The sequence below is a fragment of the Choloepus didactylus genome, chromosome 5 (assembly GCF_015220235.1).
Source record: "Choloepus didactylus isolate mChoDid1 chromosome 5, mChoDid1.pri, whole genome shotgun sequence".
In the NCBI taxonomy this organism is placed as follows: Eukaryota; Metazoa; Chordata; class Mammalia; order Pilosa; family Megalonychidae; genus Choloepus; species Choloepus didactylus.
Window position 1 is genome coordinate 76,472,812 of NC_051311.1, and position 15,261 is coordinate 76,488,072.

The 15,261-nt window shown below is 38.6% G+C and overlaps 1 protein-coding gene across 1 annotated transcript in view; it reads left to right on the top strand.

Moving 5' to 3' along the window:
* The first annotated feature begins 398 nt into the window (after nucleotides 1-398).
* Nucleotides 399-15,261, top strand: part of WNT2 (Wnt family member 2) — a 44,089-nt gene continuing 29,226 nt past the window's right edge. The window contains exons 1-3 of the mRNA XM_037837450.1: nucleotides 399-481; nucleotides 2,568-2,794; nucleotides 7,971-8,248. Of these exons, the coding sequence (XP_037693378.1) occupies nucleotides 399-481; nucleotides 2,568-2,794; nucleotides 7,971-8,248 (588 nt within the window). The remainder of the gene's footprint in view (nucleotides 482-2,567; nucleotides 2,795-7,970; nucleotides 8,249-15,261) is intronic.

Sequence of the window (15,261 nt, forward strand, 5' to 3'; positions counted from 1 at the left end):
CCTTGTAAGGAACCCCGCGCGCCCACCCCACCTACCCATCCCCACCCCCCGCCCGACCCGGCCTAGAGCCCCCTCCCACGGCAGCTCGCGGGCTGGGAGTAGAACGAACACGGGAGCGCAGGAGACGCGCACAGCATTCCTGCTGTCCGTGCTCGCCGCGCCTGGGGAATTGGGCTGTGGGCGAGGCGGTCCGGGTGGGCCTTTATCGCTCGTCCGGCTCATCCTTTGAAACTTTATCAGCGAGTCTCGCCACTTGCCGCAGACGCGAGCGGGGGGCGGGGGCGCATCGAGGCGCGGGCGGCAGTGACAAGGCGCTCCCAGCGCCGAGCGCTTCTGCTCCGGGCACGCATGGCGCCCGCACACGGAGTCTGACCTAATGCGGACGCAAGGGGGTTAATATGAACGCTCCTCTCGGTGGAATCTGGCTCTGGCTCCCTCTACTATTGACCTGGCTCACCCCTGAGGTCAGCTCTTCATGGTGGTAAGTCCCCGCTCACGGGAGCGGGAGGATTTTGGAGAGGGGAGTGGGGACAGCACTAGGCACATAGACCCTCCCGTGCGGCCACGGCGGTAATCCAGGCCAGAGACCCCTGGCTGTCACCCTCTCCTAACGTCCCAACCTGAGCCCCTTCTCTTTTCCTGGCGGATCATTCCAGCTTTGACAACTTAAAAAAAAGAAAGAAATCCATGTTCTTCAAATGAGAGCTGGGATGTTGGTTTATTTGGATCCAGCTGAGCGACAGCAAAATCGGCCAAATTCTTGTCCCGTTGACAGACGCGCTAGCCAGGTCTTTAGCACAGACGCGCGCGCGCGCGCGCGCGCGTGTGTGTGTGTGTAAAATCACCTTGAAAACGGCAACCGCCGCACACAAACACACACACGAAAAAAACTGCTTCAAGATAAACCGACGTGCCAATTCAGACAGCCGGGAATTGTAAAGCTTGAAACCTGTGATTTTGCATTATTTCCCGTCCTTCCACATTCCTAATGCTTCACCTCAGTGGGGCGGAAGGACATTTTGATGCCTGGAGGTAGGGACTACCGCTTCAATGGGAAGCTGCAGACTCAGGGGGCTTCAAGACCTTACTTACCCTGTTCAAAACCCTCATGCCAAAAGTTAACTTTGCTGCTGTCCGTTCTACACTGATCTGCGATTTTGTGTGTGTGTGTGTTTGTGTAATTAAGGAACGTTGAACAGTAACAGGCCTTAGCATCATTAAAAGCTCCAAAGGGAGATTCTCACCATCTAGAAATTCTTCCCCACCTACCGACCTTCTTGATCTTGAAAAGAGATGGAGTTGGGAGCTCTGTAACTTCCTTGCACTTAAAAGTTTCAGAACAGATATTAAAAATACTGATTCACAAAGACCTCTTATCATGGACAATTTTTTTTTAAAGATCTGACCAAAGTCAGGAGTCTCAACCATATGAAAGACCAAAGCAGGGAACTTTAGGAAGACACTGGAGTTCTTCAAAGAAGTAAAGCAAAGCGTTGATGGGAAAGAGGGGTTCAGTTACTTCCTAAGCCTCTTTGAACAGGAAGGCGTTTAGCCTTGACCTTGCTGACACAGGATCAAAGATTGATTTATCATACTGACCGTTTTTCAATAAAATGACTATTTCTGTTTCCATGGGTGTATAAACATTATTTATTGCTCAGACTTTTTGTCACATTGTCTCTTAGCTGCCACTTAAATATATTTTTTGGAAGTCACAGCTGAAATGATTTTATGATTGTATAAAATAATGAAAATACATGAAAAAGACATTCTCCCTGTTTGATCACTTCAAAAGACACCTATGGCAGCTTGGGTTATATAAAAGGTAACTTTCTAAACATTTCACAACTAATAGAGAACATCTGGGTACAGATGATGATGTAATTTTTTGTTAAAGTTTCTTTTCAAAAGTACTTTATGAAGCTATAACTGTTTGATTCTTACAAACATTTAGTATCCTTAATAACAATAAATTTTTTTCCAAAAATTTTCTGTAAAAGCCAAACAGAGCTGTAAAATGGAAATATTTAAAGGGTTCTTTAGTAAGGAAAGAACAGCATGTCTATGAGGAGAGTGTAACATCAGATACCAGCAGGTGTTGATTAGACAGATACAATTTTTAAGGCACTTGAGCATTAGGTCAAATAAAAGGGAGTGAGGCACTTCTAAAGGTCAGCTTCCCCCAAGGCCAAATCCAGACACATTGTGTCACTGAGATCAGAGCCTTCTTGGGGAAAGACTTTGAAGCATTCTCCCCCCAAAACATCACCCATCCTCTTCTCATTCACTTCCCTGCCTGCAGACCTGTCCAGAGCATCATTCGCTGCCCTGGCTTCATGCCATAGCTACACTTTGGGGTGGCTTCTACCAGATCACTTTTCACGACTGCCTGGCTGGCATCTTTCTCCATTGAACTAAAATTAAAAAACAAAAACAAAAACAAGAAAACATTGCTTTCTAACTTACCAGAATGATAAGGAATTCCTATTTGAAAAGTGTTTTGAGGTCTTCAATCTCTTGGGGAATTCCCCACTCACATTGCTCACTCCTGTGTTGGTCCCTCACAGGTATATGAGAGCTACAGGTGGCTCCTCCAGGGTGATGTGTGACAATGTGCCAGGCCTGGTGAGCCGCCAGCGTCAGCTGTGCCACCGCCACCCAGATGTGATGCGAGCTATTGGCGTGGGTGTGGCCGAGTGGACAGCAGAGTGCCAGCACCAGTTCCGCCAGCATCGTTGGAACTGCAACACCCTAGACAGGGATCACAGCCTCTTCGGCAGGGTCTTGCTCCGAAGTAAGTCCCCTGCCTTCACCCAATTCCTCAGGCTCTCCTCTCACACACCCATGGGGTTTCACATTTGCTCTTCAAAGCCTCTGTTCATCTTTGGTTGCATTTTACTCTGCCAGAAGCTTGCTCTGTTGGGTGGCATTGCCCCTGTTTTACAGATGAAGACTAGAGAACATCAAGTAACTTACCTCAAGTCTTACAGGTGGCCAGTCATAGACCAATGTTGTACCAAGCTGTTTTCTTTCAACTCTGCTCTATCATGTCACACCTGCACTTCCAGAGCTCTACACTCAGACTTTGTCTCTCCAAGGAGGGAGAAAGCAGCCACAGGGCTCTTTTGATGTTTCTTTTTATCTTCCTGAGGCTTGAATCTTCCAGAAATACTTGAGAAGAATATCTGGATGGAATTCCCAAATCTTTTATCAGTCAAAAGATGATCATTTTAACAAAAAAACTGTATAAAAGTTTTATTAATAAGTAGACACAAATCTCTACTCATCGACTTTGATGACCTATCCAGCTACCTAACCGTGGGTCACTCTAAATTAAACTTTTTTTTTTTCAATAGCTATAAATTCTATAAAGGCAGGGACTAGCCTGTATTCCCTGCTCCTTGCTTGGTGCCTTGTGTATTGCAGGCACCATTCATTCATCACAGTGAGTAAATGGATGGACTTGTAGTGAGCACCTACTGTTTTCCAGGTATATTTTAGGCAGTAAGGATACTTATGGAGGCTAGGGGTGGAAACTATGAATAAATAGATTTCTTTTTTATTTTGACGGAGACTTAACCATTATCTATTTATAGAATAAACTTCTTAAAAGTTCTGAATATGGAAAGTAGCTCACTAGCTGGTATAACATCAGAGAAAATTAATCAGAAAGCAGATTTTATTTTCAAATAATACCCATCCATTGACCTGGCATTGTTAGCGTTCTCCAAGAAATAGCACAGCCCATTTGCTATGGGGAAATCTGACTGAGAAAACACTGTATGTGTGAACTCCAGAAACAGGAAACTTTACATTTGTTTTGCCCCTCTCCAGGGGCAAAATTTACACTTGTTTTGCCCCCCTAAGAAAATCATCAAAGCTGTGCACTTGGTAATGCTTAACAGAGGGTGTTTCTATCATGTAATCATCACAGCCCTGGGGTTTTATTAGGCCAAATGCATAACTGAATGTCTCTAAAATCCCCCAAGGGTGTAGTGCTCTCACTCTTAGTGTATCCCTAAATTTAATTTGCTGTGATATTCTGCAATTTTATTCTCTAGTTTAAAAACTATATTCTTTTGCATTCCTTTTGGAGTTTCAATAAGACATTGCAAATATTTGAAAGGTTAATCATAAATTTCAGCTACATGGAATTTTAAGGCTTCACCTAGATTAGCTCATCAGTGAATCAGTTAAAGTGCTGGAACTTGTCAAAGAGTGTTTGCAAATATCTAGCACAAGTAAGCTTTGGATTTATCATGTACAGGCCATCAGTCATTAAGATGCTTCAGGATTTTTCTTTTTCAAAGTGCTCACAACCATTTTCTGATGATCGTAAATTGAAAGCACATCTATCTCATTTATAAAACGATCGCCTCTAGATCCTGTCTATGAAAATCCATTAAGATGTTTCCATATTGGGAAAACCTTTAGATCAAAGGAAACAATTTTAACCAGTCAGTCTAAAGACAGTATGTCTGTCAAAGCTGGGGATTCATTCATAAAATACTTTAACTTAATCTTGGCAACGTTTGTTTCTTCAGAGCTGTAGAGTTGCTGAGAGGGAGGAGTATAAGAACAAGAGGAAACAGAACTAGCTTTACTCAGTTTAAGGCCTCAGGTAAATAAGAGATTTTAACTTGTACTTCCTTCAAATTTCTTTCAGCTGAAGCTGAATGCTTTGCCAAAGTACTCAAAACTTAAAACACTCATGCTACACAATTTCTTTCCAGTCTTCACAGAAGGCCAGATTCCATCCTGGACATTTATGCAAACTCTTGTGACTATCAGTGATGATTTTGTGTTTGTTATGGGAGAGCTGAATTTGGCCTGAAGCAATTTATCCTGGAAATAATCATGAAATTCCAATGAAACTATCCAAAGAGATTTACAGTTAATTGCTTGGAGGGGAGTTCACATCTTAGGGCTGTGAAGAACTGTCCTTTGAAAACCTACAGGCCTTATAGATAAATAGGAAAGACAAAGGGCAACACCATTTACAGAGAGAATATAGAAGTTACTAAAGCTTTCAATGGTCACAAAGAAAAGAACAGTTACCTCTTTTGCTTCAGAGAGCCATAGTAAGAAATAACTATTTTGGGAAACTTTTTCATTCACTCATTCAACAAACATTTACCAGTCACAGGCAGAGAAACTAGTAAACCCAAATTAATCCTTCAAGAATATACCTTCAGAATTCTAGAATAAGGGTTACATTAAAAAAAAAAACAACAACAAAAAAAACGAAGCATTTTAAGAGTGTTGAACAATCCATAACCTTCTAGAAAGCCTAGCTTCTAATGTCTTGCCCTTCTAGGTAACAATTCCCTGCCCCAAACAAACAGTATGTATATGTACTTAATAAACACTGTTTGACTTCTCTCAATCCAAAAATTAAAGAAACTTTGATAGTTACACATCAGGAAGTATAAATATCACCATTTAAATTTGGATTTTGTTTTATTTCATGACGACTTTAAAAGAATCAGTTCTTCTAAAAAGAGACCCAAGATCAAAATTTGTTTTGCTACAAAGCCAACTCTTGAAATGTGCTACTATTTCACACATAGCATTTTAGTGATTCATCTAAGATACTTAACTCAAAACATCTTAAGGCTGTTTCTACATGATACCAAAACATCAGGAGGTAAAATGAAAAGTTCGGTCCATGTGCTAAATTTTTTATTTTAGTAATATTTTTGAACAATAAATGACTAATATTGAAAAAGGTTATTTTTCTTTGGAAATTATTTCTGAATATAGCAGATTTAAAATGATTTTTTTCCTTCTAGCTAAGAAGTTAATGTAATTGTATGCAAGTTATGCTCCTAGACAATTTATTCCTCTACTGCTTTCAAAATTCTATCTGGTTACTGACTAATCCTGTCATCTACATCTCCCATATCTTTTCCACAATAGACTACATCAGGAAATTTCTCTTTTCTCCTTAAAAAATAAGAGAAGAATAATAATAAAAACATTAAACCTTTAGAAAATTCTCCCCTATGTGATTTCTCTAAACATGGGAACTGAACACCTAATCCAAACCCAATCTTTAAGCAGATAAATGGGGGAATTATGAGTAAGTTATATTCCTAAATTGTAAAATGGGTACAATAAAAGTTTTATTTATCTGAAAGCCCCTGCCTGAGATTAAGCCATGTTAGCATCCAGCCACCTTATTTTATAAAGCATCTCAATTTCACTTAGAAAATCTGTGATCCTTATAATATATACTGGGACCCTTTAAAACAGCTCCCATGATCATCACATTTCTCTCTGGAGAGCATTACCTGCTACCTATGGCAAATATTCATATAATTAATTTTACCTAACTACAGGGCATGATTGATTCCATTTTTGATGGCTGGAGGTTTTGGGGGAGGTATTTTCTGAAGGCTGAGGTAAGTGCCATTTAATATGGTGTAGATATGTTTTCCTGATTTTTAATAATGAGACTAGCAGAGCAAATATTGCAGGGGACGTATAATAAATTTTAGCACTGAATGACAAACGGAAACAAGCAGGACTTCCATGCGTAAAGGTAGTTTGTTCTCCCAGCTGTGTGGTTCAAAAAGTCACACTCGTCTTGACATATTGAATCACCGAACAGCTCTCTGTTTTCTGCCTTCCAATGGCACTAGATTGTTCAGCTTCTATTTTTGATTGTTAATATATTTGCTGTAGCAACCATTAATAAAAAGGCATGCTAATAACAATGAAATACGGCTCCATTTGAAAAATGAGGTGCACAAGGACCCTAAAGAGCCTTATATCTGTCACTATACCACATCACCGTGTTATGAGTTACTACAGATTATTAAAATAATTTAATGTAGTTATTGCACTGAAATATGTACCTTTCAGCCTGGAAGTGAAAGTAGGCTGTGCTCTAATAAAGAACAATTCTAAGAAAGCACCCCAAAGGGTTCTTGCCCAAGTCTAATTATAGGCGGTAAATTTGTTTCCTTCCAGAAAAACCAAAGAAAAGCTTTTCGCTGTCTTTTACCAAATACCAGTGATTAGTGCAGGTGTTCCAGAAGAAAGTAAATTCACCTTAATAGTTAGACATAGTATATAACTCAAGGATATTGCATATTGCCTTCAACAATCTCTCAATTAGTTGCAAAAGTTGATGCCAAGTAAATCTCTCTAGTGTTAATGGTAGGGCTGGATACTGCCTGAATTCTCTTCCCACCTCAGATTCTAGATTTCTTTGAATTCAGTATTTCAGTCTCACTAATTTAAATGTATATGAGTGTCCTCAGTAATGCTTGGAGGTTTAGAAACTTTTTATCAAGGGAAGATGTAGAATCATGAATACCAAAATACATTATAGAATTGTGGAATGCAACCTTATTTTTCAGATGAAGAAACTAAGGCCAAGAGATGCTGTGATACTCTTTTTTCAGGACATCTAGAGCCAACCTTAAAGCAAAGCAAGCACATCTGTGAAACTAATGTGTAGCCAGGAACAGGGCAAGGCAGTCTTTGCTTCAGTTTCTTCTGGGATATCTTTTTCTTCTGTTCAATGACTCTTCTGGTTTAGGAACCATTTGTTCTTTTCATTAAGCATCATCTCCATGTGGCAGGGGGAGCTCATGTGTGGGTTAACCCTACCATGAGATCTGTAAGTTTGGAAGCCCATCTTGGGGGCTTTGTTCTCCTGGAAATGCTCAATGACCAGAGAATCTACATCTAAACCATTAAGTTCAGCATCTGCATTTTTAAGCATGTGCATCAAAAATTCAGCACTCTTTTTGGGCACACTTACCAAGGCCACCATTATGATGATAGAATGGCACACACTATTTCTGTAAAGTGACATCTTTCAGACACTTGATGGCTTTTCCAATATGCATACCCTTACCTGGGCAGTTTCTTGGATGTTCTTAAAGGAAACACGAAAATTTGAAGCTCTTGATTTACATGATACCAGACCACTTTTAAGAAAAGCATTTTTGTTTCAGGTAGTCGGGAATCTGCCTTTGTTTATGCCATCTCCTCAGCTGGAGTTGTATTTGCCATCACCAGAGCATGTAGCCAGGGAGAATTAAAATCCTGTTCCTGTGATCCAAAGAAGAAGGGAACTGCCAAGGACAGCAAGGGCACTTTTGACTGGGGTGGCTGCAGTGATAACATTGACTATGGGATCAAATTTGCCCGAGCATTTGTGGATGCCAAGGAAAGGAAAGGAAAGGATGCCAGAGCCCTGATGAACCTTCACAACAACAGAGCTGGGAGAAAGGTATGGAACTGCTCATTTTGTAGACTGCATAGCCTTATATATTACTTAAGCAGGGCTTTTCTTGAACTTTCCTATGGTTGATAAAATGTTATGTAGTCACAACTTCACTCTGTCCCCCAGCCCAGAGCTGTTTGCTCTAAAGAATACCACCTACTGCACCAACCCACTCTTCCTTCCTTCCTGCAACAACTGAGCTGACAGAGTCTACCCGTTATTTTTGACACTGTGTAGAGTCAAGTATTTTTTGGTCTCTCTGGATTCGGTGTCATCTGACAGAAGATATAATCTGTAGAGTAGGATAGTGCTTTATTCCACATAGCTGTGGTACATTGAATATTTATATCTAAGGGATATCAAACTCCGAGTGTCTTCTCCCAAACTTCTCATGAAGGCAACTCACCCAGCATGGCTTGTTGGCTTCTTCTAGATTCAGGGGTGCTTTCTAGAACCATCTCTCATTCATGGAATTACCTCCTTACAGTTTCTGCTGGATGAGTAATTGAAACAGGGAAAGACATAGCCCCAAAGTGTACTCTAGTCCTGACTAATTTCCTGGGCTGGGGGTATAAGTTGTTATCAACCTTCTACCCCCCATTTGTCAGATGAGGAAACTGAGACCCCCCTAGGTGCTTAAGGTCACATGACACATCAGTAGAAAAGTGAGTATTAGAACTCAGATTTCAATTCCTAGTCCAGTGGTGCTTTGGCTTACAGTTAAACCATTTCATTATTAACGTTCACCTCCATTTATTACCCATGTCTGTCTACATGGTGGCATGACCAGAATAACTAGAGAATCTGCATGCTGCACATTATGTGTTTGTGTAGAAAGCTGCAACTGGCTGGGCTATCAAATATTTGGCCAGAATAATTCTAGAATAATCTAATTGCCCACAGGAAGAGATAACCATAATTTGTCTTTGATTGACACAATGTAAAAATGTGCTCAATATTAAAATATAGAGAAAGATCAGCATAAAATTCAAAGATCCCTGGTGGCGATGGGGTGGGGCTTTAATAGAAAAAAGAATGGAAAAGAATGCAGATTTGTTTGGACAAAAACCAAGCTAAGCTGGTGAAGAGAACAAATCTCATTTAAAGGATGTTGGAAGGAAAGAATTCTTGCTTAGCACATGGAATAAGATGAGTGTGACCTGAATTGTTTACAAATAATACCTTTCTTGAACTTTTAAAATCAACATTCCCATCTTCATGGGAATTTATGGACATATGGTGACTACTGCCAAGAATATAGACTGTGGTTGTGTAATCCTATAACTATTGATAATTACTGTTTGTGCAATTGTTCAGATAAAAAACATTTATGTTGACCTTTGTCTTGACATTGATACCACAGTATAAATGATAAAATGTGGTGTCTTTGATAGGAGTGTGCTGCCTAATTATTCAAACAGGGAATATAGTTAGATCTCTCAGAATATTTGAAAAGATAAAGGCATATGGTTATACATATATATCAGAGAGAATGTTGACTTATCAAAATAAATGCTAATATTGCTTAATAGGTCATTAGATTTTGACTGTTTCAATTCTTAAAGACAATAGATCGTGGCTATTATATTTTAGGCTCTGAATAAATGTGGACTTTTAATGTAAATCACATGATTCTTCACTGTGTAGAGGTGAAACAGCTGTCAGGCCTCAGATATTCTCCTGCCTACTCTGCAAAACTTAGGAGGCTACTTTCGATTGGAATAAAAGTGCACACACTGACTTTTTAAAATGTGGCTTTAATTAATGGTGGGTGGGCAGACTTTTTCAAGGAGATGCATGATGTCAGTGAATATGAAGTTTAATGAGGGTAAATGTATTGAGATAAACATGCGTCTCTAATTCTCTTCTTGCGGTCATTAGACCCCCAGTCTCTACTCCCCCTTCGTACCAGCAGAAGGTCTGTGGAATCAAAATGAGAACAGGCTGGGCTTGTGTTTGAAGGCAGGCCTCCTGAACTGGGCCTCCAACAGGCCTGGCTCTAGAAAACCCCATCCTTCTAGGGCTCACAACAATATCAGTTTGTTTTAATTTCCTTCTTTATGGCTTTCAGTATTTTCCAAATTGTCCAATATGAACATTGATGTTTTAACTGGGAGGAAAATAGCAATACAGTTTATTTAAAAGAAAAAGCATCTGTTCCAAGATCATTCCATTTAGCCAACACTACAAGACAGAATTCAACACTGACATTCACTAGTCTTAATTTTTCCCCAAATTTGAATAATTTAATTTGTTTATTATAGCAGTTGGTTAGAGCACCCTCATGTGTCTCTGTTCTGTGATATCATTTTAGAACCTAGGAAGTATATATTTTTAGTCACAGATTCAGCAGAATTTATAACAATATTTTTGTCTTCGTATTTCTTGAAAACTCATACTTGATTGAGTCTAGTCTTCTACCTTCAGATAGAACTATTAGTAAGTCCTAAAATGATAAATCTACCCTTTTTAAAACAATCATAGTAAAAAGAAAATTCCACAGCTTTCTCAGCAGCCCTTTTCAGGTCTAAAGAAGCTATGCTACAAAAACTTTTAAATTAGGTTTAGGTAAATTACAAGTAAAAAGTACCTGGTCAATAGCCACCATTTGTACCCTTGCATGAGTTTTCTAGTGGATTTTTAATTAGTCCACTCATTCCTCTAAATGAAATAATCACCACAATTTCTTTGACCTTTCTTAAGAGAATCTGTATCAAAATAATCCATGTATATAAATACCCCCCTTCTATCACTCTGGAAATTTCTACAATAAGAATAAGAATCACATAAAAATATTTTCCCCAAAAGATATCTCTTACTATGATGAATGGAGTAAAAACATGAGATTTGGAATCGGGTCCACCTCAGTTTTGCTCACTGAATTTCAGTTCTTCTCATGTGCCAAATGGATGTAACATGGGGCTATGGGAAGACCAGTGTAAGGCAAATAGCACAGAATGTGGCACATAGTAGGGGCTCAATAAGAGTTAGTACCTTTCTCCTTTAGTGGAGAGAAGGTTATTTGTAGCTTAGGTAGTAAAGGTAGGCACAGATATAATATGAACTATTACTTAGCATTCAATCTGATCCCTCCATGTATCTGTAGACTCATCTTCTATTCAATTTAACATACTAATAATTAACAGTTATAAAGTGTTTTCTGATTTACAAAATTCTGTCATGTTTTATAATTTTATCTTTTCCAAACTATGACAATAAAAAAATAATATTCCTACTGTTCAGATGAGGGATTAAGTGACCTAGGATCACACAATCAACAAGTTCTGAGCTTGGGGATTCAAGTTCATTCGAGTTCACCCTCATGTACTTGTCTACCTTTCCATGTTGTCTGTTAAGAATTTCTGGGAAAAAAACACAATTTTTCTGTATCTTAAAAGAAAAAATCTGCCCTTGGAAGGTAGTTTACTGATAATTTTATTTCCCTTTGTGTATTTCTGTTGGGGATTGAACATGTCCCCCACAAAAGGCATGTTCAGGTCCCAACCCTGGTCCTTTGGGTTGAACCCATTTGTAAATAGGACTTTAAAGATGTTACTGGTTTAGGTGTGCCCAAACTGAATGATGGTGGGCCCTAATCCAATATGGCTGAAGTCCTTATAAGCAAAGGAAATTGGACAAAGAAGCAGCAGCCATGGGCAGCAGCCAGAAGGTGGAAGTCAACAGAACCTGGGAGAGAAAGAAGAAGAAGCTGCCATGTGCATTGCCATGTGAATGGAAAAGCCAAGGAAGCCCAAAGACTGCCGGCCAGCCAGCAGGTACCCACTTTGAAAGGAAGCAAGCCTTCTAGCCTCCGAAACCATGAACCAATAAATTCCTGTTATTAAGCCTACTCATTGTATGGGATTTGTTTTAGCAGCTGGGAAGTTAAAATAGTGCCTTTATTCCCCAATTTTTCTATAATGAATGTGTATTATTTTTTTAACAGGAGGAAAAAAGTTATGTTTTACAGGACAAAAACATAAGTGCTTGTCATTATTAGCACACACAAAGCAACTTAACATTACTTGATGGATTCACAAAATTTCACCTAATGGCACCGCACGTCTGAGAGCACTATTGCCACATGCTGTTGTACTAAATTTGGTTCATTAGATCATTTATTAAGGAATTACTTTGGGAAATGCACTTTTTTTGGTTCGAAGTCAAAGAAACCCTAACTATGAGAAACTAAGTTATAGTTGGAGAGACGAGTGGAATACAATTGCAAGGCAAGCTATGCTAAGAGGTATAATAGAGAAATCAGCCAAAGGGCAAATTTGAGGACGAAGTACAGGTTGTATTATTAAAGAACTGGGTGTTTGAACTGGAGGTGAAGATTTCCCATGGTTGAGATAGGGAAAATTCTTTCCAGGATAAGGAGATAAGGAGACTACATAACAAAGAAAGACATTGGAGCAGACATTACATCATAAAATTGAGAAAATATGAGGGCATGGGATGGAGTGTATCACTGAGAGTTAATAGGAACTAAGGCTGGAAAATTTAAGTCGTGATTAGATCTGGAGAGCCTCAAATACCATATTTGGCTTTTCCTGTGTAGATGAAAGGAAGGCATTGAACAATGGGGAGAAAATCATTTAAGTCCAATTTTCATACATTCATTAATTTCCTGAGAGTCCACTTTGAAAAAATAATAGATTTCATCAAAGTTCAAACTTTCTGTAATGGATTTGAACTGATGACCAAAAAAATACACTGTATTAGGAAAACTATGAGAAATTTCTATCTCCCTGAATTTTATTTTCAGCTTGAAATTTTCATATAAGGACTAATATAATAAACCTCCTGATGTTATTAAGAATAAAATTAGCAGATGGCAACTGTGTTGATATTTATATTTTTGACATAATGGTTTATTTTATTATTGGCTTCTTTACTCATTAGGAGTTCTTACCTATTGATTTCATCTTGACTCAGGTGATATAGAGGCTAGGCTTCTGGAATCAGAAAACTATCTCTAAAGCTTGAGCACATCATTGCATAGGCTACCTAACTAGGGTTGCCATATAAAATACAGGACACCCAATTAAAGTAGAATATTTTAGTTTGTTAAATATGGCAATCCTATTAGACCTCAGTTTCCACATATGTAAAATGTGGATAATAATGGTCCCTACTTCTTAGGCTTGCTTGAAACTAGGTGGTGAAAAGCTCGATAGGCAAGGGGATCCAGAGTTGCTAGTTCCACACGCTGCCCAGACAAGCACTACCCAAGGTGTTGTGGGAGCACTAGGGCATGCATCTGAACACGAACCACTGGCACTGGGATCAAGGAGATCCTCCTAAGTTCCATACACAGGAAACTCTTCCAAAGTATAAGACGAAGCACAGCTTTTTAGGCAAGTAAATCTAGTAAAGTCTTCCCCTGAAAATGAATAATAACAAATAAAATAATGGGTCTAACCCAAGAAAATTGGGGCATGTTTAAAAAGAAATTGCAGTCTTAAAAAGTAAGGTTTATCAATAGAGAATAAAATGATAAAAGTGAACATTCTGCTTGTGGGAAACCTTCTTCAGTTGAACCACAGAGCCAGGTGACTTTAACCCTTCCTTCAAACATCGTGAGCATCTTCATAGGGTACAAATGTCACTTTTAGAGTTTCTTAGTAGATATTTGTTTTCTGACTGGTCTCCTAACTACATAAAAAATAAAATGCATTTTGAACAGTTAGATCAGGTCTGCTAGCCCTATGTCCATCTTATTGGACCCAAAAATAGCAAGTGCTCAATACTGTAGATCTTTATATATTGTATGAATCAAAAACTAACCAGAATTAAGGTCACAAAACAGGGAATAAGTCTTAGCAAAACTGTTACAGCTCCAGGTAAAATTCTATTATTAATGGAAAATGTTTGTTTAAGTTGGCCTCGTTAGTCAATAAGAATTATTATATATCTGATTAGTTAACACTAATGTTCTTGAATTCCACAAATGTAAATTCCACACCTTATATTTTTTAGCCAAGCCCACCCGCAGTCACTGTTTTTAAAGAATGTCAGTGCTGAAGAAATCACAAAGTCTTATTTAAGTTAACAAATGATTGCATAAACAAATTAACTGCACAGTTTGCTAATAAATATTCCTTGTTTTCCTAGTTCCAGAACAAGTATGGTTGAAAGGTATAAATTGGTCCCATTTTCAGTAACTCCTATCTTGGAGATGTGGACTTGTCAAAAGGATTTAATTGTTAATAGATGTACTTGGCTTTAAGCCAGCTTCCAAAAGTTAAATTATATGTTTTTAAGTGTGCTCCTCTCAGGAAAACAGATATAGGGCCAGAAATATGTTAGTTGCCTTGTGAAATACACCCAACTAAAAAGTTAAGTGCTAGCACTTTGAATATTCAAGTTTAACTAAATAATTTAGTTAAAATGCAGTATATAAGGATGTAAATAAATTCTAAACAGTATTTTTAAGGTAAGTTCAGTTGTTAAGTGGGGATATACTTCACACAGTATAAAGTGGATTGTCTTTTATCTGATAGGAAGAGAATCCGTGTGGCACCATACAGGGTTCATAAACTTAACAAAATACAGGTGCCCCCAAGAAAAGATTTCTCATGTTCCACAAAGAAGACTTACAAAGACACCCAGGGTTGCTTTGGGGTTCAGTTTCTCAAAAACCTGAAAAAAACAAAGTTTCATTCTTGGGAGAAGTTTTTTTCTTAATAACTGACAAAATCATTCCTTTTAGACTCTAATTAGATATCCAAACACTAAATGTAAAAACTTTTGTAGACCTCACTGAACCTGGACAATCCCAGTTTGAAGAACACTGGCACAGTGATTTAAGATGTAGTTTTGGTGTTGGACAGGCTTAGTTTATGTCCTGCCTCAGCCACTTTCTGCCTGTGAGAGAGAGGGCAAGTCCTCAACTTCTAGGTGTTTCAATATCCTCATCTGTAAAAGGGGGGTAATAATCGTACCTACTCTGTATGTTTGTGTGGATTAAATAAAACAGTGAATCTAAAGTCCTTGGCATGTTTGGCACATGGTAA